Raw genomic sequence first — 26,813 nt, 5'->3', positions numbered from 1 at the left:
GCAGCCGTGTAGCAAGTAATCCATTTTTATATGGAAAAAATTACGGTTAATTGGTTGGATCTTTCGAGAAAATTATACTATCATATAAAAAAGGTAATTGACTTCTTCTTTAATTATTTAAAATGATATTTGTATGTTGTGTTATTGTCCGGCCTTTTTAAGTCTTGAACCTAGTTGTTTCTGATCAAACACACATCATACTAATCCAACGTACATTGTAATTTGGTTTGGCTTTTTATAGATTTCGAAAAAAGTAGGATACACATAAATTTGTTATTTTAAAGAACTTATTTGTATCACAATTAAATAAGAAGTGATAAAATCAATTTTTATTAGTATCTATGCCATTTCTGTGGAACTAAGAATCAACCAAGTTTTATAGATTTGACTCTTTATGTTCAACAAAGTACGTAAAAACTTGGGAAGGCTATGATGCCAACAAAATAAATTCAATTACTTTAATTTTAACATATGTAAATCAATTTAAATTTTACACAAATTCAACGCTTTGCTATTTCTGTGCCGCACCGAATAATTATTTTTAAAAATGGCTAGTGGCAGTTAGGGTAAACGTTGCCAGATAAGTATGCGAAAATTTTTAAATATGTTTGCCAGGTGGCGCTGTATTAATCTACAGATATTTTACTTGACACACAAATGTATTTTACTCGTATTATAAAGCACTTACAAATTTTACATACATGTATACTATATTCTTTTTCATCTGGCAGCCCGTGCCTAACGGTGACTACAGTCGAGCTTCTATAGCTTAAAACTCCACCTGCCTAGAGTTCTTGGTAAATATTATTATAGATTTTGTATCTTTTTTAACGTTTTTGTTGTTGGTAAAACAATGGCCTTTTTCTCAATTAAGACAAGGTTTAAAACGGCATCGTTATACCATTTATAATCTTCAGCATGATTAAAGAACTCGAACTACTATTGTTATTTAGTTTTACTGAGCTTGTTATTCATAGTACCTATATAAACGTATACTGTATACACTTTTGTAAGTTGTAATTAATTTCACTCGCTTACAAAAAAGAGTTGATACATTTCATAACAGAGGTTTAAAAATACATCCTTGCACTCCCTTGTATCGATTAAAAAGCCGCTTGATAATTTTAAATAAATTCCATTTATTATTTGTCAAAAATGTTTGCCATTATTAGTCATTTATTTGGGTACAAATATTTTTTATTCAAATAAAACTACAAGAGAAAGTACTGCACACGAATACAAAATGAATAGATTGTGCCCTAAGATTATGTAAATACAATTGCGGATGCTTTTAGAAATTGCCTTTATTAGAGGATCTCATGAGAGTGGTCAATCGATTATCTTTGGATAAGCTCGTACATCGTATCGTATATAGCTCTAAATGTATGGTATTGCCGAGTCTTGAGTGCTAACTTTCTGGACGTTGGACACTTCTCGAGATTTCTGTATAAATTCGTTATATTTTGAAATACTAGATACTTGTGGTTCCTTCTTGCTGACGTTGCGATATAATAATAAATAGTTGTATAAAAATGATGTGAGATAATAGTAAGGGTTATGAAAAGAGGTGAAAGAGTGGAAAGTGGGTGAAAATGGCTGCGAGAAATGCGATAGACGTGCCTCCGTGTAAAGTGTATATAGTTTATAGAGTATAGGAGGGTGAAGAGTGTCCGAAATGGACAAAAAGATGAAGATGCGCGATGTGAGATGAGAGATGATGGATGGGTGGATGGATGATGGGGAATAGAGGAAGCATGAGCTTTTGGAACATTTCCGTTTGATGTTCTAACTACGCTTGACCTTCCTGTCTGTCTGTGCTTGTGTCCTGTCTCCTGTCCGTGTGTGTGTTTGCTTGTTATGGTAGTGGTATGGTAGTGTAATGTGGCTGTGTGTGTGTAGGGACGGGGTCAAAGGATACTGCAGTGCTTGGCCGCCAGCTGGTGCCGCATGCCGCGCAGAAACAGGACATCCCCCGGACCTTCGTCACGCACGCCCCTCATTCCTCTGGCCACACCATTAAATACAATCGCCCTCGACCTCCGGCTCATTAACATCCGGATCGAACTCGTCGTCGGCGGTGGCCTCCTGGTACTGCTGGTACTCGGACACCAGGTCGTTCATGTTGCTCTCCGCCTCGGTGAACTCCATCTCGTCCATGCCCTCGCCGGTGTACCAATGCAAGAAGGCCTTGCGCCGGAACATGGCCGAGAACTGCTCGGAGATCCGCTTGAACAGCTCCTGGATGGCCGTGGTGTTCCCGATGAACGTCGAGGACATCTTCAGGCCCTTTGGCGGGATATCGCAGACGGCCGTCTTCACATTGTTCGGGATCCATTCGACGAAGTACGAACTGTTCTTGTTCTGAACGGCCAGCATTTGCTCGTCCACCTCCTTCATGGACATGCGACCGCGGAAGACGGCGGCCACGGTGAGGTAGCGACCATGTCGGGGATCACAGGCGGCCATCATGTTCTTGGCATCGAACATCTGCTGGGTCAGCTCGGGAACCGTCAGAGCCCTGTACTGCTGAGATCCCCGAGAGGTGAGCGGAGCGAATCCGGGCATGAAGAAGTGCAGACGCGGGAATGGTACCATGTTGACCGCCAGCTTGCGAAGATCGGCATTCAGTTGGCCGGGGAAACGGAGGCAGGTGGTCACGCCGGACATGGTCAGTGAGACCAGATGGTTCAGATCTCCGTAGCTCGGGTTCGACACCTTCAGGGTCCTGAAACAGATATCATACAGCGCCTCGTTGTCGATGCAGTACGTCTCGTCTGTGTTCTCCACCAGCTGATGGATCGACAAGGTGGCGTTGTAGGGTTCCACCACCGTGTCGGACACTTTGGGAGAAGGCACCACCGAGTAGGTGTTCATTATGCGATCTGGGTACTCCTCGCGGATCTTCGAGATCAGCAGGGTGCCCATTCCGGAGCCAGTTCCGCCGCCCAGCGAGTGCGTCAGTTGGAAGCCCTAAAAATATGTATATATGATATGAATACCAGTGGAATATATATATATAATAAAATATTACTTAATACATTATTATTATTATTCTCATTCCCATTATTCCTATGTACTCCTTTTACGAAACATATTACATAATAACAGCAATTACCATAACTCTAAAACTTTTACTTTTAATAATGATTTTTGTATCTGAATATCATAACTCAATTTTAAGGTTCGGTAGAGATTTTAAATTATTATTATCTCATATTATACACCATATTATAACCCAACTTAAATATCTTTTTAAATACAAGTACCAACCTGCAGGCAGTCGCAGTTCTCGCACTCCTTGCGGACCACATCCAGAACATTGTCCACCAGTTCGGCGCCCTCGGTGTAGTGACCCTTGGCCCAGTTGTTGCCCGCTCCCGACTGTCCGTACACAAAGTTGTCCGGCCGGAAGAGCTGTCCGTAGGGACCCGATCGCACCGACTCCATGGTTCCCGGCTCCAGATCGAGCAGGATGGCCCTTGGCACATATTTGCCTCCCGACGACCGCGTGACTGCTGAAATAGTTATATATTAGTAAAACCCATTGCAATTTTGCATATGATATGGCAAAGTTTTACCCGATGCCTCGTTGTAGTAGACACTAACACGCTCCAGCTGAAGATCACTGTCGCCCACATAGATGCCATTGCTGTCGATGCCATGTTCCTCGGAAATGATCTCCCAGAACTGCAAGAAAGAAATGGGAAAATGTATAAGAAAGATATTAATAAAGCAGGTATACACATTTTAGTTATACATATTCAAATATATGTATATCTCTTTTATAATCTTGACTCTGTTTCTTGAATTCAAGTTCTAACTGAAAACCATTTGGATCACGTCTCATTGAAGTGATGCAAAAACTCGTTTAATTACGAATAATTAGTAAGAGCATTCTGCAGCTCAGTTCCATAAATTAAATTAGCAAAGATTGTGTATGTCAAATGTTAAGTAAAAATATTTAACATTGATATTTTTCGTTCTCTAGAGAAAATTAGCTAAAGAATTATTTTTCCTCTCCCATTTAAGATAAGGAGCTGCCGCCCGCATCTTGGCAAGTTCCCTTATCAGCCTCTCAGCGGAGATCATTCATCCTTATCAGTCATCCCAGCGATATCTTTATAGCCCCCAGCAGAGCACTTGGCGATTGCGGATTCTTTAGTTGGCACACAGCCTTACAAAATATTCCCGGAGCCGTTCATCAAGTTGAATAATTGTGCCCACCCAGCCATGTCAGAGTTCATGTTGAGCCCTGACATATGGCCGCAGCCACAGAAACCGCCCAAAAAAAGAAAACCGAGAACAATTCTAACAATCTCTGCTCCTGCCTCCTCCAATGTGACAATGTGACAAACAACAAGGCGCAGCCGCAGCCCATAAAGTTTGAGGTTTTTGGAAAAATATACACAAGTATATATATGGGATATCTACGGCCTGTCCATATAGGGGGCCTTCCGATGCCGCAGTCAAAAGTGAGACAGATTGCCCCGAAAAAAAGGGAAAAATAAATTTATGTTTAGTTTTTCAAACGTCAGTTTTGGACGCCGGCGAACATGCCCTGATTTAGTGCTAAATTTAAAAGATGCGTCCGGGCCAGTAAAAAATAGTACAAAAAGAAATAGTGGCCCTCTCACACTGTATGGGGACAAAATGTACAAAATTTCCACGCCACGACGCTCCTGGGGAGAAATGCATTTAAAAATAGAAGAGCGGAGCCCGTGGGATGGGTTGGGATGGGGGTACCAGAGATATACTTCTTATATATACCTATATATGCCTGCTGACTCATCGGGGGCCAAAGAATCATTGGAAAGCTTAAAAGGAAGACTGCAGGCCAACGACCCATCATTAGATGGGGCCACCCCCTCCCGAAAACCCCAAGAAGAAGAACCCAATTGGAATGCGATAAATTAAGTTTATCATGGATACACAAACCATCCCGGAGATTTATTGAGGAAATGCTCTGCAATTGTTGTGCTGCGTTTAACAAGAACCAAATTTGGGCGCCGTTAGTTGATCATTAGGCGACTATTTTGGGGATCGGTTGGGATATAGACTCTCCGTCGAAGCGAAACGCAGCCGGGTTGGCAACAGTCCCCAATATTCGAACTTCGAAAGACAGGGGAAATAATAAAAATGTTAGCGATTCCCCAGCCCAGCGAGGCAGACGCATTCCGGCGATGTCTGATGTCTGAGTTGTTTCCCTTTGGCACTTGAACTTGACGTGTGCGACTATAAACAAAAAGGGGCTGGGGCTGGGGGACCAACTCTATAGGGAGGAGAACTGGAGCTACCCATGGCGTCTGCATTTCTTTGTTTATTTAAAAAGCCCGAGAGTTGGATGGAGGGAAGAAACTAAACTACATCAACAGAAATGAATCCCAAGCCACTGCAATCTTAGCAAGATCATCAAATTTAATTGGAGTGTGGCCGCTGCAATTATGAAGCTAACCATAACAGCTCCAACAATAAAGCTCGGTCTATAAGGCCGACCAAACAAAACCACACGGCGGCAGCAACAAATATGAAAACCGAATTAGCACACAAAACTGTTGAAGTGAAAAGTCGTTTTTCACGTCCCCTTCCTTCCTCCCATTTCCACTTTTTCACTTCTTCTGGCACGATCATCGCTGATCGCTTTACTTTTACATTCGACTAATTTTTCACTTCGGATTTTTCATCTTGAAGATAATGGTTTTGTCGGAAAATGGCTTTTTTCGGTGAATGCCAGTTGCAGCGGATGGAGAGGTTTCTAAATACGACACACAGTTAGATTGCAATTATAGATTGATGGTTTTTTGGCCAGATTTATTTCGGGCAATCACGATCGATGGCAAGAATTCAATTTGTAGAGGGAAACTCGTGTCGAACTCTACTTACGGCTTTTTAATTTCATTAGAAAACATTCTTCAAATTGTTAAGTGATTATGTTGAGATGTTTGTTTAAAGTGGAACAAACTAGATAAACAATTAGATCGGGTTAATACCTATCATTATTAGATAGTTATCTTATAATATGAAAACATATTATGATAGCCCAACTTTTAATGACTATATTGTGTATTAGTCACGAACATCTGCTTTTAGCCACTCCAAATAACTTAAACTGAGTTTTAAAAAATATTTCAAATAAATAAAAGGCTAGAGGAATGATTTTTAAGTTCTATACAACATCGTTTTTTAAATTATATTTTTACTTTTCCAGACATTAATTTTTATAGTTCCAGGTTACCGTTTTGTAATGGAAATAAAAATAAACATTTATTTGGGATAGGCAATTTCCACCAATTAGTTTTTCTTTGGGCTTTTTTTACTCGGGCTTTTCTTCAATTACAGACAACATCTGTTCTAACAATTTCGTTGGCCAAGCTGTTGCGAGTCCATTCTTCTTTTCGTGTAATTAATTTCCAAAGCTCTGCCGTCTAGCAACTGGCCTGGTCTAACCCCCCTTGGCAGCAAGGGACCTCCGCCCCTGCCGCGCCACGCCTCTAGCATGCGATCATCTGGCGACTGGCAATCGAGACGCCCTCATTAAGTGTTGCATGTCTGGGAGCCAAGAAGCCCAGAGAAGTGGAGACTCCTCCATCGCTGCACTTCGTCTATGCGAGTCTTGCGCAGAGGAAGTCACTCGGGCGTGAACTTGGAGCCCGTCTTCTTTCTCCGCCGCGGCAGAGGATCGCTGGCTATGCAAAAAGACAGCGAGTGGTATTTTCACAAGATATAAAACATTTGGCATCAAAAGAAAATTCTTCAATTGAAGGGGCCAGCCCCACACCACCCACTTTTGACTTTTGTCTTTTCTCGCAGCTGCTGTGGAGTGTCAAAAAAAACAGAGGGCGATAAGAGTTCCCAAAGAGAGAGACCGGGTTTATTGGCCTTTTGAAATGTACTTAATCTCGGAGGCCGTACATTTAATATGCATTAATCGTCGTGGCTCGAGCTAAAAAGGGAAACGAATAATATATGTGGTATAGGGTATGCAGGTCCGATATCCTGTAACTGTATACAGGACAGGTCCGGTGAGTCACTTCCTTTTTCCTCCTGCACTTGTGCGGTTTTCGGATTTCCAGAGGCCCCATCTTCATTCAAGTGACCGCTTGTCCACTCAGCTGTTAGTTTTTTCTGCTTTTTTGGGTCTCACATTACGGGAGGTTCGCTACTCAAATTACCAAGACAAACTTCCCATCGTATCTCATTCGAGTACGTAAACGTCTGCTTGTACATAGGTATATAGTACGTACGAGTGCTGCCCCATAAAACCATTACTATTGCCGAAATTCCGGGAAGCAGAAAAAGGCAAGCGAGTTTGCTTTTAAATTGAAGCTGCTGACTAGCCGGTCGGCCGTCTCATTCTTCCACAAATTGACTCATATCAAATGATTAAGATTTAGGGGCTTATCTTTCGAGAGCGTACCGATATAGTTTTATCAGCACTGTTAGGCATGATATACTACTCATTCTATATGTGACCCACTTTGCAGGGGGTGATGATTGAAATTGAATCGAGTCTTTAGGCATTGACATTGATGCCACAGAAAAATGCACTCAGCGGGGAGCCAGTCTCGATCCAAAACTGGTATTGCCAAAAAAACAAAAACCAAGCCGGTTAACTACAAGCCTCCTTTTTTTCTCGAAGAACTGCACTTTGTTTTTCGGGGCGTGCTGATTGAGTGGACTATCCTATATAAGTGAGGTAATTGAGAATGCTCAACTGGAAATCAGAACTTAATTGCTCTGATTCGTTTGCATTTCTCAAGTTTCCGTTTCTCGTTTAATTTGATTGATTAAAGCCCAGTAGCTGGCATAATTGCTGTATTTGCGGATCAGTCATCGTATACTCTACATGTAATTCGAGTGGGTTCTATATGGAATGATTAGAACAGCTGCAATTCGACTGCACCAGGCATGGTGTATACAATTTAGTTATCAAGTAATAAATGTAATAAATATTTTTAGGAATCATAAGATGTTTTTGTTTAATATCAGATTTCTAAGAAATCACACTGCACCAGACCTCATTTAATATTTATAATTTTCTCAGAATTTCAACTGACTTTCAGTGCGTAATTACTTTATCAAGTCAAGTAAAATTTCCTAGCTAATATACATTTATAGTGCTTTCTTTCGAAGTACCTACTTTTGCAATTTTTGTGGTTTCTTGGAGAGCGCAGGAAGCTCAAGCAAAGCGAAAAGATTTCTCTGGCCAGATAATTCGAGAGATTTCCCTTCTTGGCAAAGTGCAGGGCAGCAAAGGCAAACTTCGCTCGAAATTGCAGAAATCTCGAAGTTTTCTTGCTGATTTGCGCCTCTGCCATAATTCTCCCTGGCAGTTCCCCTCCCAATTTCCCTTGGGAGGGTTTGCCATGAATCACTTTTCGTGATCTGCAGCCGGCCCAACCCGTTTTTTTCCTCCTTTTTTTTTTAGCAAAACAGAAAGGGCATATTGAGTGCCAGACAAACTCAAAATAAATTTCTTTGCCTGTCCACTTTTTTGCACTTTGCATTTTTTATTTTATCGTATTTTTTGTTGTTAATTTTCTTTCGCTTTAATTGCTGAATGCGCTGAAAAAGGCGGCGACATCGAACCGATCATTTTGGAAACTCATTGAAAAACGTTTTCGGTCAATGTGAATAAATTAAGTGCCAACAGCGAGAAAAAAAGAGCCAAGAAAAAGTTTAAACAAATAGTAATGAGACCTACCTTAGCGCCGATTTGGTTGCCGCACTGGCCGGCCTGCAGATGGACAATTTCTCTCATTTTGCTGGTGTTGATTTGTTGGGTCAAAAGCTAGAGCTGAATGGATCGCAGTCTGGATCTCCAAAGGATGCACCGCACAGTCCGAGTATCTTTGCTGGACTTTCAGATTTTCAGATTTTCAGAACGAAGGCGCAACTTCACCGCACAACGCACAAGACACAACTGATCGGCGGAACAAAAACTCGAGTCCGTCGACGATGTTCTGGTGATTTTTGAGTCGACTTGCGACTTGAGTGCCTGTCAGCCAGAGCGAGAGGGGAGATCGCACTCACACCAAGCCACTGGCGCACCGACTGGCACACAGATACGCACACAAGCGCGCTCGCACAGTGGGGCAAATCGGGAGCTGGCCAGCTCAAAGCTCTACATATGGCGGAGAAATTTATAATCCACCGAAAGAGCATAGAAATACGATTTGCTTGCTGTATTAAATATTAAAAATGTAAGTTAAAATAGTTTATTAGACATTTCTTTGATAAGTGGCATACAAAAATAAACCAATACTTCTTATATTACTTATGCTAAAGCTTATCGGTAAGTAAGTACAAATATTAGTCACTTTTCCAGTGAGGAGTAAAACTAAAGTATTATCATAAATTTAAAAACATGTTTTTAGAAGGGCTTATTTTAATCATCCAGTGACACACTCCTTTCCATTCTCGAAAATTCGTAACTGTATTTTTTTCAAAGGCATTTATCTCTTTTTTTTGCAAAATAAGTTAAACTATGATATTTTATATGCGTCATTGAAACATAAATATTTGTTCAAAAATTTAGTAATTCCTTAAACTAGTGATCTTATATTTGTGTTAATATGATTTGCAAATTAGTTAGGTTTATCATTTTTTTAAGACAATTTAATCCATAAAATCTATAAAAAAACAATAGTTCAAAATCATTTATTACTTAAATTTTCATACCAATAAAATAGTTTTTCTAATTTTAGAGGTACATCAGTATTATGATTGGGATAAAAATAAAATATAGTATAGTCAAAGTGGAGGGGGTTGACTTGGGGTGGTCTCAAATCATATTTGGTAATTGAAAAGTTCATACGTCAATCCACGGAAGTTAATAAAAGTTTTGCAAAAGGGGTTAAGTCACAGGGAGCCCAAGTCAACCGGCAAGTGTAAATCGGAGCTGGCTTTCGGTTTCATTATTAATTTCGATTTGGTTTATGTACTGCCAGCAGGGAAACACACATAGGAATATCTGGCACCCCGCCGTCGTTTTCCTGTTCCTAAGTTCACACATTTTTACGCTGTCAACTGCAGCGACTTTCACGTTCTAATTTTATCCGGCAGAATGCACAGGTATGCAACTCAACTCCCCGACTCCCGAATCCCGACACCCGACTTCTCCGTATCCGCATCCACATATATATATCTGTGTTTCTGATTCTTATATGCACTTCCACAAAAGTGTCACCGCAGTCATTAGAAATGTTTCGTCTTCTTACATGTGTTTTTGCCTTCGTTTTGGAACTCCTAATGCACTCGGGGAAAAGGAAAATGGAAATGAAAATGAAAAGGAAAAAGGAAAAGCGGGATGCAGAGTGTGGTATTTTTAGACAGACTCCGCTCCGCTCGGCTGCTGATTTTTCCTAGTCGAAGTTCGGGGAGTTTTGGGATTGGGATCTGCGGCGTCAATTTCCCCATTTCCTTGGAAATCAATCAATGCCCCGGCAAAGACAATTTGTAGTCGTTTTACTTTCTAATTGCATTCAAGTTGAAAAGCGCAAGAGCAAGAGCAAGAGCAGGCCTAAGTGGGGAGGAAAAGATCCGATTCCGATCCGATCCGATCCGACTCCTCAAGTGCCTCTGTCAGGCCTATTTCCATTCTCTGGCAGCCAAACCGCAAAATTCACTTTAATTTCGATGGCAAAACAAGCATGGTGAAGCGAATCGTTAGCTCCGACTGCACTCACATCGCTCTGCCTACGAATATCTGTCCCTCCATATCTTATATGCCTCTGTTTTTCTGCCCTGCTAAATTTAAATGCAACACAAAATAATCTCGAATTTACGAGCTCGAATGGACAAAATGTTATACATTCATGCGCAACAAGAGAACTACAATCTAAACGCTCAATGGTCAAAGTCTTTTTGGGCAGAACTAACTTGACCAGGTCTCTGGACCAACGGACAATAAATGCAAATATTGCTGACATTTTTGGGTGGCTAAATGAAAATAGAAGTAGGCGTAGGCTGAATAGGGTATTCAAATGAAAAGTCTATTTTCTATAGTTAAAATGTGTGATTCGGTCATAAAGTTGAACTAAACCACAAAGAGGATTTATTTCTCAAATTGGTTTTAGTAACTTGATTTTAGACTTAAGTTGATTTATATAAATCAACTATTGAATTCCATAAAATTGGTACATAAATTTATTTTTCTTGATATTTATTTAACAATAAAGAAAATGGTGAATGTGCTTTAAGGAGACCAATATATCCAAGGTGTCTTATTGGTGTACTAACATGTACCTAATAATCAACTTTTTAAAAACAAAAAAATTTAAAATTTGTAATATTTTAGTGTTTTTTAGTGATTTCTAAGACCCAAGTTCTTTTTAGCCTGCACGTTTCACCTAAAATATATGATAATCTAACAGAACGTTCTATTTTAATTTTATCTAATTTTTCCAACAAACCTGGAAGGTTAACCTGCTAATCAGGAAACTTCACTACATTAAGGTTTGAGACCAACAATATTGAAACTTGAATACCCAAAAAGGACCCCATGAAGGGATCAATTGGCCAGGACTACGCTTATGTCGACACACGAAGCTCACTCACACACCGCTGTATTTCCACAAAGCCCACCAATACCAATACAAAGCCGGTGGCCTGCATTATGCTGCTGGTGTGGGTGAGTGTCTTTGTGTGTGCGTGTGGTCACCCCCCGTGCATTGGACCCTTCGTCCTTCGTCCCTGGACCCCACAAAAAGTAACAAATGTTTTTTTAGGATTTGTGTTTTGGGAATTTTTGCACTTGTGTAAATGTAAGCTTTGCACACGCACAAAAAACCCCACACGCACACACAAAACACCACATTTGGGCAGAAATATATATTTGTAAATATGTATAATACAAAATTGTAGCCAGCATTTGTCTTTTTTCGTATTTGCGCATTACCATAGTTTAATTCATTCCCATGCAACCTACATACATACATGCATATGTTAAATGTTATAATCGTGTTTACATTGTCGCACATACGGAGGCAATTAGGTTTGATTGATTTGCCCAGGACAACGAATATTTTAATTTCTTTTCCAACTTTTCATCTCTTAATTGCAATTTATAATTGGCATTTTAATTTCTGTTACTGACAAACCTTTTTTGTTCTATACAATTTTTATAGGAAATTAATTTTGGATAATTGCATTCTGGTTTGCAAGTGTTTTCCTTCTTTTTTTTTGGCATTTTGTCGGCTGCTTTTTGTGTCCGTTGGCAGCATTTTAATTGAACTTGATTGATTTTTGCTGATGTTGTTGATGGAAAAATAATATTGTTGTAAAATCATAACAATACTGTGCGAGGGGGACGAAATGGAAGCCGGAAGCTGCAGTTTTATCTGTGGACACACGCCCTGGAGCTTACGAGAACCAAAGCATAAGCACCTGTGCAAAAGGGGTGTTATTACAACCGTGTTTTCTTTAAAAAAAATTGTAGAATGTTGCAAGGGGTTAGCGTTTAAATTATTACTACATTTACCTGAAAAAGTACTTTTAAATATTAGGGAAATGGAAAAATGTTGTCAAAACGAAAGCACAAATCCTGGACCCTTTTTCAATGAAAACATAGTTCACCAATTTGTACCACCCCTTCCCCTAGAATTAGCCACCACCGCAAAAGTTGCAACTTTTACCAGAAATTTATGCAACTAATTTTTCGCATACTTTTTTATGGAACCCACCGCTTTTCCCTTCGCTGAAACGACCAGCTAACATCTGCTGCTCTTGCTGGCCAATAGTTTTTGCTGCCAATTAGTTGTTTTAATTGCAAAAACGTTGCCAATTATGCAACACGAGGCGGGACAAGCAGCAACAAGCGTTTAGCACCGACACCGACGAAATGACAGTTTAATTGTTGCCCCCCGAACCAATCTAAAATCGCGCATACGCCATGTGGCCGCTGGCTCAAATTGCCCAAGGAAATGCCTTGCACCTTTCCATCGCCCAGAGCCAATCTCGGGGATACACAGATATATATTTATTTGTATGCCCTGCGTTTATGGACGAGCAGCCGCAGCAATTTCAATAAATCTTGGCAATGCCCTAAAAATATTAGCATAATAAAAGGCGCGACAAGAAAACAGAAGGGTCAAGTCAATATCGGAGGTATATTGGTGGGGCTTCCAGCGCATTTGGCACATTTACACAGACACAGGCTGAGGGCAGATGAAGCAGCAGCGGCTACAAATTTATGTCAGCAACAAGCTATCAAGCAACTGGGATTCACCACCCACCGCCCCAAAAAACGACCTTAATACGCATAATTTGGGAGGCGGCAAAGTGGGTGGCTTTGTCATATAATGTGCTGCAGGCTTCGATCAGCAATAAAAATTCAAATTTTGCACAGAGCGCACAAAAATGTTCGTTGTCAAGCGGGGCTGCTCTTAAATAAATACCCTGGATGTAAGGGTAGTATGATTTGCAAGGGTCAGTTCATAATATATGTCATTACTTTAAGCTACATTTTCGTTAAGCTCACATTTAATAATTTTTTTAATATACTACCATTAAACAATTATTTTGTATTAAAGAAAACTATAATAAATACCATTATTAATTATTATTAGTATTAATATAAACGATAAAATTTTATTTAATAAAATACTCAGTAAGAAAGAAATATTTATTAAAATATAAGTCACATTTATTAGTATTTTTATATTCAAAGGACACTTAATATTTTTTCAAGTATTCTATAATTGAACCAATATTATATATTAACGGACACAATAATAGATAATATTAATTTAAACTATATATCTATTATGTTTAATAAAGTACTGAGTACGAAAGAGAATTACATATATTAAAATATGAATTACATCTATAAGGATTTTGATCAACGATGCTATCTTGAACTTTAAATTCACAGTGAACATTTCTAGACTGATCCCTATAGGGAACTAGGAACTCCGTCTCGCAAAATGGAATAATCCTTGTCTCCTCCGCATGTCTCATATGCAGTAATGTGTGTGATTGCCAGGATATGTAGATGTATCTTCTCGCCTACATATAAACATTATATTGCCCGGGGAGCCGGGAACTCTCCGCTCAGTCCGATGATTTCGCTCAGCTGAGTTCCCGCCTTCACATTTTTGCCAATTGGCCAACAAGTGTTGCCAAATTGCGTTGCGGTTGCTGGCCATAAATAACGGTACTTTTGTCATTTATACACATAAATTGCAGCAGACGCTGAAACGCGAAAAAAAGGCGAAAAAGCTTTGCCCAGTAAGCCACGTTGCAGGCGGGCAGGCATGTCCTGCTTTGGTAAAATGGTCGATGGTAAAAATAAAAAAAAAAAGTAAAAAGGAAAGCATAGGCCTCTGCTATTCGTCCAGCCAGGATACAGGAGCGTCTGGATATCCCACCAATACCCATAGCCCATGCCCACCAACTAACGACATCGGCGACACAACGCAGCTGTCGCTTGCCATTTGGCAATAATTGTTTAATATGCGGGCGCATAAAGGCGGTGGCCCCATAAAAAACAACAACGGCCCGGGCCAGCTGTGAGCCTTCAAAGTGAAATGGCAGCGGGAATGGCTAAAACCCGGAGAAAGCAGCTCACACACGTGTGTCCTGTGGTATTTTGCTCCCTGGTCCCTGGACCTACACTCCGGCAAGCTGTCACGTATTCCCTATCAACTTGATTCGAGGCAAACTTTCCGTTTCCGGAAAATCCAACATCCAATACCGGTTTGAAATGAATAGGGAAAAGTTTTTCGAAATGCCGGCCAAAGTAATTGCGTTACAAAATGCCAATGCCGATTGAGGCGCCCCAAAAGTATGCAGCACACTGAGCCAGTCGACTGCAGTTAATTACAAAACTGTCAAATCCAAAAGGTGCCACGAATCAACGGGGCTCAACTCACACGCATACACTGGGAGAAAAAGCGGGCAGAAGGGGTAAAAGGACATAAACCAAATAGGCAGATCAGCCAACAGCTGAATCCGGGCGAAATTCTCAATAAAAATAAACAAAAAGCAAAGGCAAAACAAAGGGTATTGTGTGTGAACTTTTGACTCGCCTGCTGTTGCTCCTGCACATACATATGTACATTGTACATATGGATATGTAGGTATGTGGAATATAATTTTGCCGCATTGTTGTATTAAATGATGTCAACAACAGCCGTCCAGCTGAGTTCGAGCTACCAGTTTGAGTCTCCAGCCGTCGAATGCCCGACCAAATCGAATTTAATTGCATTGCCGCCGCACGTTGGCTTTTAATTAATTTTTGCTGCCTTCTGCTGCTGTTTCTGCTGCTGCTGCAGCTCAGTCAGCGCCCCAAAAAGGCCAAAACCAAACAAACTAAGCTCACACACACACACACACATACACCCCCTTTCATACCGACCAACGGCAAACAACAAACACAAGCGACAGTCGAAGCTCGACAGGCCAACATCAAACGTCATGCACAGGTGCAATGTAATTAGCACGAACTGACAAAGCTCGCCAAGGACCAAAAGGTGGGCGAAAGGGCGGGGAAAGTGGGCGAAAGTGGGGAGCAGTGGCAGTATGAAACATAAAAACAAAAGCAAGCAAAACCTTTAAGCCCAAATGCATACAAGCAAAAGCGGAGCGATCCGAACCAATTCAGCGACAACAACAAAGGCAACCAGAGCCAGGACGAAAAGGATGCAGAGTCACCGCGAATATCTAGGTACCCTATGGGTAAAATAGTGTTAGCAAAACAAATAAAATATATGACACCCAAACCAGTTCAATATATTTCAGATACCATCGTGAAGTCTAAGAACAGTATCTAAAAGTCGAAACATTTTTCAAAGTCAGGTTGCAAAATGGAAGTACTACGGTATTTTTATGGGCATATAATATATATGCCACCCAAACCAGTTTAATATTTTTTAGGTACCATCTTGAAATCTAAAAACAGTTTCTAGAAATCTAAGCATTTTTCAAAGTCAGGTAGCAAAATGGAAGTACTATGGTATTTTTATGGGCAGAATTCCAATTGATTAGAGATCAGAGATCATTACAATCTAATTCAGGACTTCATTACTTTGCGAAAAAAAGTTAGGAAGATCAGGTTTTGAATCTTTATAAGTTAAGTAATACAAAAATGTACTAAAAAGAATAAGAAAGGTAAGCGTTAAATATATTATGGCCTCCCTGTACCTTTAATTTTAAACTTTTGGCAATTTTTTTACATCCAATTTAAATTAGGTCCCGACTTTTTTTTAAGAACTATAAAAAATTAAGCACTTGGAAACATATATTACAAAAAACTTTAATAGTAATTTAAGTCTTAGCGCCAGCCTAGAAGTAGGCCATCAAACCAAACCAGTCTATAATGTTAGGTTACTCCCCCCGAAGATAGCCCATGCGAAGACCTAGCCAAATCCTAGATTAGGTCGAGCAATCAATTTGGAATACCCCATTTCCGCAAAGGGTAAAACGGGGCGAAGGGCAACAGCAGCAACAACTGCGGCGGAAAGGAACGGAATGGAAACACTGGTGCCCGTTTGGTCGTAGCTCCACTGGCAGCGTTTTAATAGCTTTGGAATTCCAATGGCAGCTGTGGCGCCGTCGCGAGCTTCGGCCTTAGCCCCCAATCCCACCCACATGGCACCACCCACGCTCCCACCACCCACCGCCTTTCTGTCCACCCAAAAGCTTTCTAAATGAGCCCAAAAAGGAGCAGGACGAACAGGAAACAATGGCAGCAGCGCCCGACGTTCTTGTCGAACATTTCGAAAAATTATTGAGAAATTTTTAATTTTCCCACTTACGCAGGCCAGGCGCACGCGACATTACAACTACAACAACAACAGCAGCAACTAGCAACTTGCAACATCAGCAGCAGCAACACGAGCAACAACAACAACAACAGCACTAATATCGCCTGTTGGTGTCAGCTGCAATGGCTGTTTTTGTTGTTGCTTTTATTGTTATTAGCTATGCGAACGTATTCATGCACTTCTGCACCCACAACTGCCATTTTGTTTATGACATCGACGATGGCGTCGCGAAAAAGGCGGGTGGGCGGTGAGCTGGGGGCGTGGCAGGGGCCCAGGGAGTGCGGCAACTGCCGCAGCTGCAACTTTATGAGCATTTTCGGAATACGCCTCTTACATTGTGTATTTCGCATTCCGAAATCCCTGAAAAACTGCATTTTGTTTTGGTAAAATATTCGAAACCCGATTAGAATTCCCAAAATCAAAGAAATAACTCTCATGGAAAACTGCATTTTATACGAGCAATTTTTTAAAGATCACTTAAGAAAGTGCTGCATCATTTGGCCACGAAATAAAACATTTGATAGCCTAATGTAAATACCCATTTACATTGTTTTTTATTCAGTGAAGAAAATTTGATTACCTCTGAGAATATCTGCATAATTCTTAAACCTTACTTTGTAAACCATGAAAAACCTTAAAAATCTTAATTTAATTTAAAAAGAAATGTTTATGAATTTAAAAAATTTATGGTTTCAGAAAGGAGCGAGGGGTTTTCAGCCCTTAATAAACCTGTAGCACCAACATTCTTTAGATTTTTATTTTTTCAGAGTTCCTGAACCCTAATTCCCACATTTGCAATAATATCTAGTCATCGAAAAATCTTTCCTAAGTTCTGGGAGGAATCAATATCACTCAAAGAAATATTTGTAAACGCAATTATGATGCGAAACATCGGACATCTAATATCTATAACTAAAAGAAGAAACCATTTAATTTGATTCTTGCAAATATCAAAGGCACTGACACTTTATAACAAGAAAATTTTTGAGGTCAAATTAAGATCTTAAGGAATCGAAAAGAGGTTCCTTGCCTTTACCTGCGGAAACTTCTAGCCATCGAAGGACCTTTGGCATCCCAGGAGCAGAGCTACACCATCGCCATTTTCTGGTCCTTTAAAAATGGCGCTCAGCTTTGTTTGCCATTTCTTCGTTTTTTATGATTGCCTGCCACAACTTTTTCGCCATCGCCATCGACATCGATATTGGTGGCCGTCGACGATGTTGCGATGCAGCGATGTTGCGGTGGCAAGACCTTGCCTTGTTGTTCTTGCCATTGTTTTGTATGGATTTTGCACATCGTTTATCTTAGGCGACGGGACGGCCAACGAAGTCGCAGCTGCCGCTAGCGAGCGGAAATGGCGTTAATGTTGCAACAGCAACGGCAGCAGCAGCAACTGCAAAAGTAGCAGCTCTCCTCCAGCAGCAGCAACAGCAATAGCAACAGCAACAGCTACTGCAACTGCAGCAGCTGCCAATGAGCGAGAACTTAATCTTGGGGATTTAACACTTTCGATATATCTTGTGGCGGTAGCAGCATCGCATCTTCTGGCCGTAAAACGTATTGGCTCCCATTATCGGTTAAGCTGCCATTTTATGGCCAAGAAACGCGCCCGGCTTTTTGGGATAGCAGCGAAACAACTTCATCATTGGTATTTCGGTATTTCGGTATCAGTCGTTGTTTAGGCATTAAAAATACAATGGGACAGACAAACGTATAGCTATATACACAGAGGAGTGGCTGGAATAATATTTCGGGTGCTATATATCCTCAGAGTCCCGCCTTTCCCGAACGCAAGGACTCGTACTGCTCCTGGTTGAGAGGTCTGTAAATCCCATCCCGATTCAGGTAGTATATGGGATCAGCAAGCGTTTTGATGTCATAACCCTCTTGGGCCAGCTCCCTTTTCTTCATCTTGAAGGTGGCAGTGCGCGGAATCTCGTCCAGCAGTCGGATGAACAGGGGGCGGGCATAGGGCGGCAGGCTGCCCCTCAGCACTATGGATAGGTATTCCATGTCCACCTTGCGATCGGGATCCACAATCGCCGCCATACCCGCCTTGCCCTCCACATAGGGGATCTGCAAAGATAAGCAGGTCGATAGTGAAAATCAAGGTTTATGGCTAGGTTCCAGGTAGTATGTTATCTACTTTAACTCGAAAAGGTGACTCAGTGCAATATGGGTAGTTTTCTTAGCCACACTTAAGGTAGAAGGTCTTGATAAATATTCAATGGAATAGGTAAATGGAATTAGTGGTAGCTTAAACTCGATAAGGTAACTTAGTGCGATATGGGTACTTTTTTTAGCCACACTAAATGGAGAAGGTCTTGATAAATATTTTATAGAAAAGGTAAATGTAATTAATGGTATATAAAACCTGATTTTTCTACCTTTTTGATCCGACATCTTTCTCAACTAGGCATCGTAAAACAAATATATATACTTCAATATTAGAACAAGCTCTTTGATGATAAGTAATCATTTGTTTATGCTTAAATTCGATAGTTTGCCATAAATTTGGAACTTAAAAGGGAAAAATTTAGAGCACCAGAAAGAACATTGAAAGACAATGAATTTACTATCGTCAAACAACATTTAGTTCTTGTAAAGATTTTTAATGTGATAGAGATAAGTAGAAAACCGGTAATATAATTATAAAAATCATTATGAGTAGAGCTCTGGCACTTCTTTTAATTATTTGTATAAATAACGACTCACCTGCACTCCATAGACCACGCAATCCTCGAGTCCAATGCAGTTCGTGATGATGGCCTCCACCTCCTGGGTGGCCACATTCTCGCCCCGCCAGCGGAAGGTGTCGCCTGTGCGATCCTTGAAGTAAAAGTACCCCAGAATGTCGCGCACCACCATATCACCCGAATTGAAGAAGACGTCTCCGGTGGTGAAGACATTTCGCAGGAGCTTCTGCTCCGAGGCTCCTTTGTCTGCGTATCCATGGAAGGCACTCACCGCCCTCCGGGCATCGACCTTGCCCACCAGGAGACCCGCCTGTCCAGGTTGACACCTGATGCAGTGACCTTGTGAATCCTTGAGCAGCTCACCTGTTAGCTCATCGCATCGCAGGACTTGCACAGGATAGAGCCGCGAGCCGTAGACAGGAACAAATCCGATGGATCCCACTCGGTTGGTGATGTTGATCAGATTCGAGTTCCCCTCGGTGGCGCCATAGATCTCTCCTATATGCGGAATGCCGAAACGCCGGACGAACTGCGACCAGATTTGGGGCCTCAATCCATTTCCGTACATCAAACGCAGGTTGTGTTTTTGCTGATCGGGTGTGTAGGGAGTGGCCAAGAGATATCTGCACAACTCCCCAATATATTGAGCCACCGTGCAGTTGTACAGATTACAATCCAACCAGAAGTTCCTCGCGGAGAACTTCTTGCGCAGCACCACCGTGGATCCATTGAGTAAGGCATTGCCCACTCCCACAATTCCGCCAGCTGTATGATACAGAGGCAGGGGATTGTAGACCACATCATCGCTGGACATCCTGAGCATATAGTAGGATCCTGCGGACATGAAGAGGAACCGCAGGTTGGTGATCACAGCAGCTTTCGGCAAGCCCGTAGTTCCCGAGGTGTAGACATAGAGCAACTTCGAGCGAGCTTCTTCGGGTGAGGCTTTAGATGGTAACTCCAGTTTCTTCTGGGTCTTAAGAGCACTCCCGAGATCCACAGCTCCCGGCAGGAGATCATGTCCTGGGTCCTCCCTTAACTCATCATCTGTGTATTGATAGATGGGCAAGTCCTGAAGTGGCTTCTCATTCCTTAGTGACTTCAACACATCCAGCAACTCGCTGCCCACAATTAGGGCCTTGACATTGGCCACTCTGATGGAGTGCAGAAGAGACTCTCCTCTTAAATTAGAGTTAATAAGGGCAGTGATCACCCCAAGCTGGGAGAGACCCAACCAAATGCAGGGATACTCCAGACGGGTTTCCATCAGCAGGGCCACACAGTCGCCCCTCTCCAGACCACGATCCTTAAAGTAGCCTGCGATCTTTTGGCTAAATTCCAAGGCCTCGGAAAAGCTTAGACGGCGATCGTCCATCACAAAGCAGGCTTTCTTGGGACGGGATCTGGCCTGATCCTGGAAGCATCGTGCCACGGTGAATCCTCTGCGATCCCTCCTCAGCAGGAAGAGATTAAGGGCCATGAAGCGCTGCACTGCCCTGAAAAGGGAAGCCTAGTTAGTAAGATTCTCACGAGGGTAATCAATCCACATATACCCACTTCAAGTCCCTTGAGAAGGTCATCACCAAGCCAAAGACGAAGGTGGGATTCCTTAGTAGGAGCGCCACCACAGCGCCCAGGGTCAAACTGGCCATCGCGTTGTCCCAACAAAAGCTGGCGAAGATCACCGTGGCCAGCAGAAGCGTTCCCAGCCGGGTGGCCAACTTCTGCTTGAGGTTCAGCTCCAGCAGGATCTCCATCTTCTTGCCGCCAGCCTGCTCCTCCTGATCCTCCTGATCTCCGCGCTCCTCCTTCTCGCTCACTTCGAAGGGCAGACAGCAAATGCAAACATGGTCGAATTAGTTATGTAGTTTAGTCAGTTACTCAAACGGATGGGTGTGATTTTTATGACAGCTACAGCAAGGTCTAATTTAGCAATTTGTGGGTGCAACCCTTCCAGTTCCTATCCAATTTCAGCACTTCCCCACATGTGCCTAGGGCAACCGACGGCGAGCAACTGAGTGATAAGCGGCATAAAGCGTTGTCTGATACCGATTTACTATATAGTTTGTGGGTCGCAAGTTCTTATCGGCCGCCATGAGCAATACGTGTGGCTTAAAATGGGCCGTGGGGGAGTGACAAGTGCCTAGGGGTCTCAAGTTGAAACGGCTGCGAAAATCCCAGTTATGCACTAAAAACATTTATTCAGACCCCAGTAGAGCCATTACAATTGGGCGGGAGAATTTTGTTTTAATAACTGGAGTCGAAAAACCAGCTGTCGCAATTGATTGTTATCAATATTGTATTTTGATACATCACAATAAAGCCTGGTTTTGCTTTATAAAAATAATGAGTTAATAATAATATTTTAAATTATTCAAGCCTCGGTAATTTATTTTGTCAGCTTACTAATTGGAAAATAGCTGTTGAAACTGAGGAGTAAAATACTTTGTATGTACTAGCCCCTAGTAATTTAAAAATTTTTTACTCATATTTTTATACCCTTGCAGAGGGTATATTGATTTCAGTCAGAAGTTTGCAACGCAGTGAAGGAGACGTTTCCGACCCCATAAAGTATATATATTCTTGATCAGCATGACTAGACGAGTCGATCTAGCCATGTCCGTCTGTCCGTCTGTCCGTCTGTCCGTCTGTCCGTCTGTCCGTCCGTTTCTACGCAAACTAGTCTCTCAGTTTTAAAGCTATCCGGCTGAAACTTTTCCAAAAGTCTTATATCTTTTGCAGGTAGTATATAAGTCGGAACCAGCCGGATCGGACAACTATATCTTATAGCTCCCATAGGAATAATCGGACAAAAAAATGAAAAAAAATTATATCTTTGGTGTTTTTTAGCATATAAACTCCTAAGCTTGGAAATAAGAATTTTTAAATAATTTTGAATTTTGAATTAAATTTTATCGAAATCGGACGACTATATCATATAGCTGCCATAGGAACGATCGGAAAATTTGTGGAAAAATAATTTGAAAAAAATTATAGCTTCTGTGTTTTTCAACATATAACCTCCAACGCTTGGAAATAACATTTTTTAATTAATTCTGAATTTCGAATTAAATTTTATCAAAATCGGACGACTATGTCATATAGCTGCCATAGGAACGATCGCAAAATTGGTAGGAAAATAATATGAAACAAATTATAGCTTCGGTGTTTTTTAACATATAACCTCCTACGCTTGGAAATAACATTTTTTAATTAGTTCTGAGTTTCGAATTTAATTTTATCAAAATCGGACGACTATATCATATAGCTGCCATAGGAACGATCGGAAAATTGGTAGGAAAATAATATGAAACAAATTATAGCTTCGGTGTTTTTCAACATATAACCTTTAACGCTTGGAAATAACATTTTTTAATTAGTTCTGAATTTCGAATTTAATTTTATCAAAATCGGAAGACTATATCATATAGCTGCCATAGGAACGATCGGAAAATTGGTGGAAAAATAATATGAAACAAATTATAGCTTCGGTGTTTTTCAACATATAACCTTTAACGCTTGGAAATAACATTTTTTAATTAGTTCTGAATTTCGAATTTAATTTTATCAAAATCGGACGACTATATCATATAGCTGCCATAGGAACGATCGGAAAATTGGTAGGAAAATAATATGAAACAAATTATAGCTTCGGTGTTTTTTGACATATTATCTTATACTATTGGGAATATCATTTTTTGTGTTTTTAAATTTAATAATTATAGCTGCAAGGGTATATAAGCTTCGGCTTGCCGAAGCTAACTTCCTTTCTTGTTTTTAATTGTATTTAGGAAAGAGTGAAAAAGTAATTACTTATACATTATTTTTAACATGTTTATTTGGACCTTCCATGGGAAAGTGTCTAATTATTTCATCCAATGCCACCTTACATTTACGACCTGAGCTAATGCCTTTTTATAGCGGTACTGATACTAACTGGAGGGGGGAGCTTTCAACCCATTGAGCACGGAAAATTTTTGGATCAGTAGGTGAGCACTTGAGTTTAATCTCGCCGATTGCCAAGATTCGTAGGCGTGCTAAGTAGAGCCCCTAGATTCCATATCAGTCCATAAAAACTGCGTTAAACCTGCCCTGTTGGAAAGAACAGAACAGAACAGCTGATATCACAGCGTCTGGGGCTCTTTGTTGTGACGGCTTATCGCGAAAGGCGCCAAACAATGGAAAGGTGGTTAGAACACTTGGTAATAATGCAGTTACGATTAACCCATAGGGTAATGACGGCACACTTGCACTACATGAAATCGTAGCCCCAAGGGTTAAGAAAGCTATCAAGTGACGAGCCGGCTTCAAAGTTCATTGCCTCTGGTGATTGTGCCTACTTGGGAATGGGCGCTATCTCTATAAGTCGAGTTGCCTGGGTGGGTTTGCCAGCCAATGTTTGAGTTATGTTCTGGCGTCTATGCTGGGGACCTTGACTTATTCCGTATGCCGGGCACAGAGTTTTATAATCGGTTCTGCGCACACGCAGCTCTTGGCACTGGTTTCGGTCGGTTGGCCATGGAACTCACTAGCGATTTACATGACTCTTTTCTATTTACTAGACAGTTTTTAGCCCCCCACGCCATGATCAATGTAATTCACTTTTCAATGTCCCCAAGTGCAGCGCCCCCAAGTGACATACTTTTTATTCGCACGATCACAAACGGTTGATTTATTAGCACGGAAAACAAGAATACGTAGATATAAAGCGAGAATGATCTGTACACCCGACGTCGAATCGCTGAAGTAAACTGAACCGGCGCTCCGATCGGCAACGGCTTTTATACCCAGAGCCAAACGAGTTGGCGAGTGGGAGAGAGTATACACATATAATTGAAAAGATTATATTTAACAAGAGAGAAAGAGCTCTGTTGAGAGTCGAGACAGCCTCCCAAACACCTCGCCGAAAACGATGATCAGAGATCTTAAAAGCTGTTGAGTTTACAGAGCTCCTGAAGAGCATTTTAAACCTAAACGTTTAATAAAGTCGAGTAAAAAATAACTTACCGCCAATCAAATCAGGACGTTTACTTTATTTAAAGAACTCGCAGTCCAATTATATAAATTATCCAATAAGATTATCTCTTAAAAATTGTACATTTTTACCATAGCATGTCGAACATATCATTTTGTTTTAATTCATATAATGACAATAATTTATACTCTATATACTTTTTCGACACAATTTATCTCGGTTATAAAGATAATGCATTACACGAGAAAATGAACAAGTAAAATGTAGACTCCATCAATTAAACTTCCTTTTAAGAAATTTATATATTTCTTTCTTTATAGGGCATTTTTTAAAAAAAACTAAACTTAACTAAGCTGTTTAAACAAAGTAAGGTTTTGATAAACTCAGTATGATTAAAGGCTAATAATTGGTGTAAAATAATTGACCTACTTGCAAAAACATACGATTTTAACTTCCCTTTTTGTATAAGTTCTTGCATTTCATCAAAAACAGTTTTACATTTTGTATTAGTTTGTAATTAAAATCTAACATTTCGTTACTCAAAAAATAAAACATAAAAAATGTTGAAATGTTGGCATTTAAAACATCCGCCAATCCAAATGCCTTGGTAAAGTCAAAGTTCTGGCTTTCCACTTGGCAGTTGGCTTTTCCACCTGTTACGGTGATTTGAAATTTTTTAATTAAGCATTTTTTTATTTGCCGACGAAAAAAGTAATTTCTCGCCCTCTCTTTTTCTCGGGCAAAACAAACAAAAAACGAAATGCTGTGTGAAAATAAATTAACATAGGGCAGCGCTGCCTGCGTCGACGTTGGCGTCAGCGTCGCTTAGCTGTCAAATGCCGGCAGCACAAATATAAAAAATATGTGCATACTTTCGGGCGGCGCATATAAAAAATGTGCGCATACTTTTTGGCAGCTTTTTGAGTTATCGACGGTGTGAGAGCGAAACTAAGTGAGCGCATATGCATGTGAGTGTGTGTGTGGGTGAGTGGGTGTTGGATGTGCCGGCTGTTCTCTGTGTGTGTGTGATTGTGTGATTGTGTGGGTGTGGGCGCCTGTAATTGACACATGTTACGCGCACAAAAGCGCCTGCGACCCGGGGCTCAGTCCATCGTTATTATCGACAATGGCGCCGCCGAAAACACACACACACACAGAGGCCATACAAACACATTTCCTCTCCCACTCGCACACTTGCCCCCCCCCCCTCGCTCCCTCCGCCACAGAGCTTCCTGCCATGCCTTCATGTCAGATGCCTTTGCTGCACAGCCTTCAAATGCAGGCTCGCAGACACGCAAACTGGCAGCCTCAGTCAACTTTGTTTGTAGCCGGCGAAAACAAAAACACACACACACACAGAGAAGTGGCCCAGAAGCAGGCTGGCACACACACACACAAGCAGGAAGAGAGTGGAGTGTTTCGACTGTGAGATATCCTGTAGTCTCTCTCTTGGAATATTATAAAAGGGAAGCCTTTAAAATTCAGTGGATTAAAAATGTTCAATGAAACTAAACTGAAACGTGAACCTTTTAACTTTATTAAAAGCTTACATAAGTTTAGAAATAAATCTGTAATGGTGTTGAATTTTGACTCACTGTAATATAAAGTTTATAGTAACAGTAAGCTAAATGTGAATGAAAATCGATTTGAAATATCTTTTTATAGCGCCTAAATATATGCAATCATATAATGTTTTTTTTTTTTTTTTAATTATTTACAAATTTAAGTTTCAACTATTTTAGTGACATGTTTAACTAACACTTGGAAATAAATATGTAATGGTGTACATGTACGTTCAATTTTGTAACTCACTGTAATTAAAAGATGCTATTTATAGAACAGTAAGCTAAATGTCAAAGAAAAATACCTTGGAATATCCTTTCATAGCGCCTAAAAATATGCAATCATATTATGTTTTATTTTTTTTTAAATTATTTACAAATTCAAGTTTCAACTATTTTAGTGACATATTTAACTACATCTTAAATTCTCAAAGTCTTGGAAATAAATATGTAATGGTGTACATGAACGTTCAATTTTGTAACTCACTGTAATAAAAAGGAGCTATTTATAGAAGAGTAAGCTAAATGTAAAATAAAAATACTTGGAATACCCTTTTATAGCGCCCAAAAATATGCAATCATATTATGTTTTATAATTCTTTTTGTTACTTACCAATTAAGTAGATGCTTGACCCAAGGTAGTTTCAACTATTTTAGTGACATATTTAGCTAACACTTTAAATTCTTAAATTTAAAAAAATAACCAGAGATTTATAAAACGCAATGGAATTCTCAAAATTTGTAAGTATTAAATATTTGTTTATTTGCATTTCTCACTCTAATAGTGCTCTTTAAAATATTTTTATTTTTAAATCCT

General features: G+C 40.5%; 2 protein-coding genes and 1 pseudogene across 3 annotated transcripts; 1 reads left to right on the top strand and 2 right to left on the bottom strand.

Moving 5' to 3' along the window:
* Nucleotides 1-1,119: 1,119 nt before the first annotated feature.
* LOC119549259 (tubulin beta-3 chain) lies at nt 1,120-8,908 on the bottom strand. Of its 2 annotated transcripts, none has more exons than XM_037857167.1 (4): nt 8,702-8,908; nt 3,579-3,687; nt 3,271-3,515; nt 1,120-2,970 (listed from the first exon to the last, which is right to left on the bottom strand). In XM_037857167.1, the coding sequence occupies exons 1-4, from the start codon at nt 8,756-8,758 to the stop codon at nt 2,017-2,019; spliced, it is 1,365 nt and encodes a 454-aa protein (XP_037713095.1). In that variant the 5' UTR covers nt 8,759-8,908; the 3' UTR covers nt 1,120-2,016. The 2 variants fall into 2 exon arrangements, with proteins under 2 accessions (XP_037713095.1, XP_037713096.1); XM_037857168.1 differs by having other exon boundaries at nt 3,271-3,512.
* A 3,981-nt stretch (nt 8,909-12,889) lies between these two features.
* Nucleotides 12,890-13,390, top strand: LOC119549637 (annotated as a pseudogene).
* Nucleotides 13,391-18,408: 5,018 nt separating this feature from the next.
* Nucleotides 18,409-24,197, bottom strand: LOC119551320 (long-chain fatty acid transport protein 4). The gene is made up of 4 exons (XM_037860616.1): nt 24,102-24,197; nt 21,017-21,278; nt 19,479-20,955; nt 18,409-18,839 (listed from the first exon to the last, which is right to left on the bottom strand). Coding segments are annotated over exons 1-4 (2,049 nt in total). The 5' UTR covers nt 24,103-24,197; the 3' UTR covers nt 18,409-18,530.
* Nucleotides 24,198-26,813: the final 2,616 nt, after the last annotated feature.

Source organism: Drosophila subpulchrella, chromosome 2R (assembly GCF_014743375.2).
Source record: "Drosophila subpulchrella strain 33 F10 #4 breed RU33 chromosome 2R, RU_Dsub_v1.1 Primary Assembly, whole genome shotgun sequence".
NCBI classification, from domain to species: Eukaryota; Metazoa; Arthropoda; class Insecta; order Diptera; family Drosophilidae; genus Drosophila; species Drosophila subpulchrella.
Note: the sequence above shows the minus strand (reverse complement) of the source record. Positions and strands in the feature narration are given on the sequence as shown.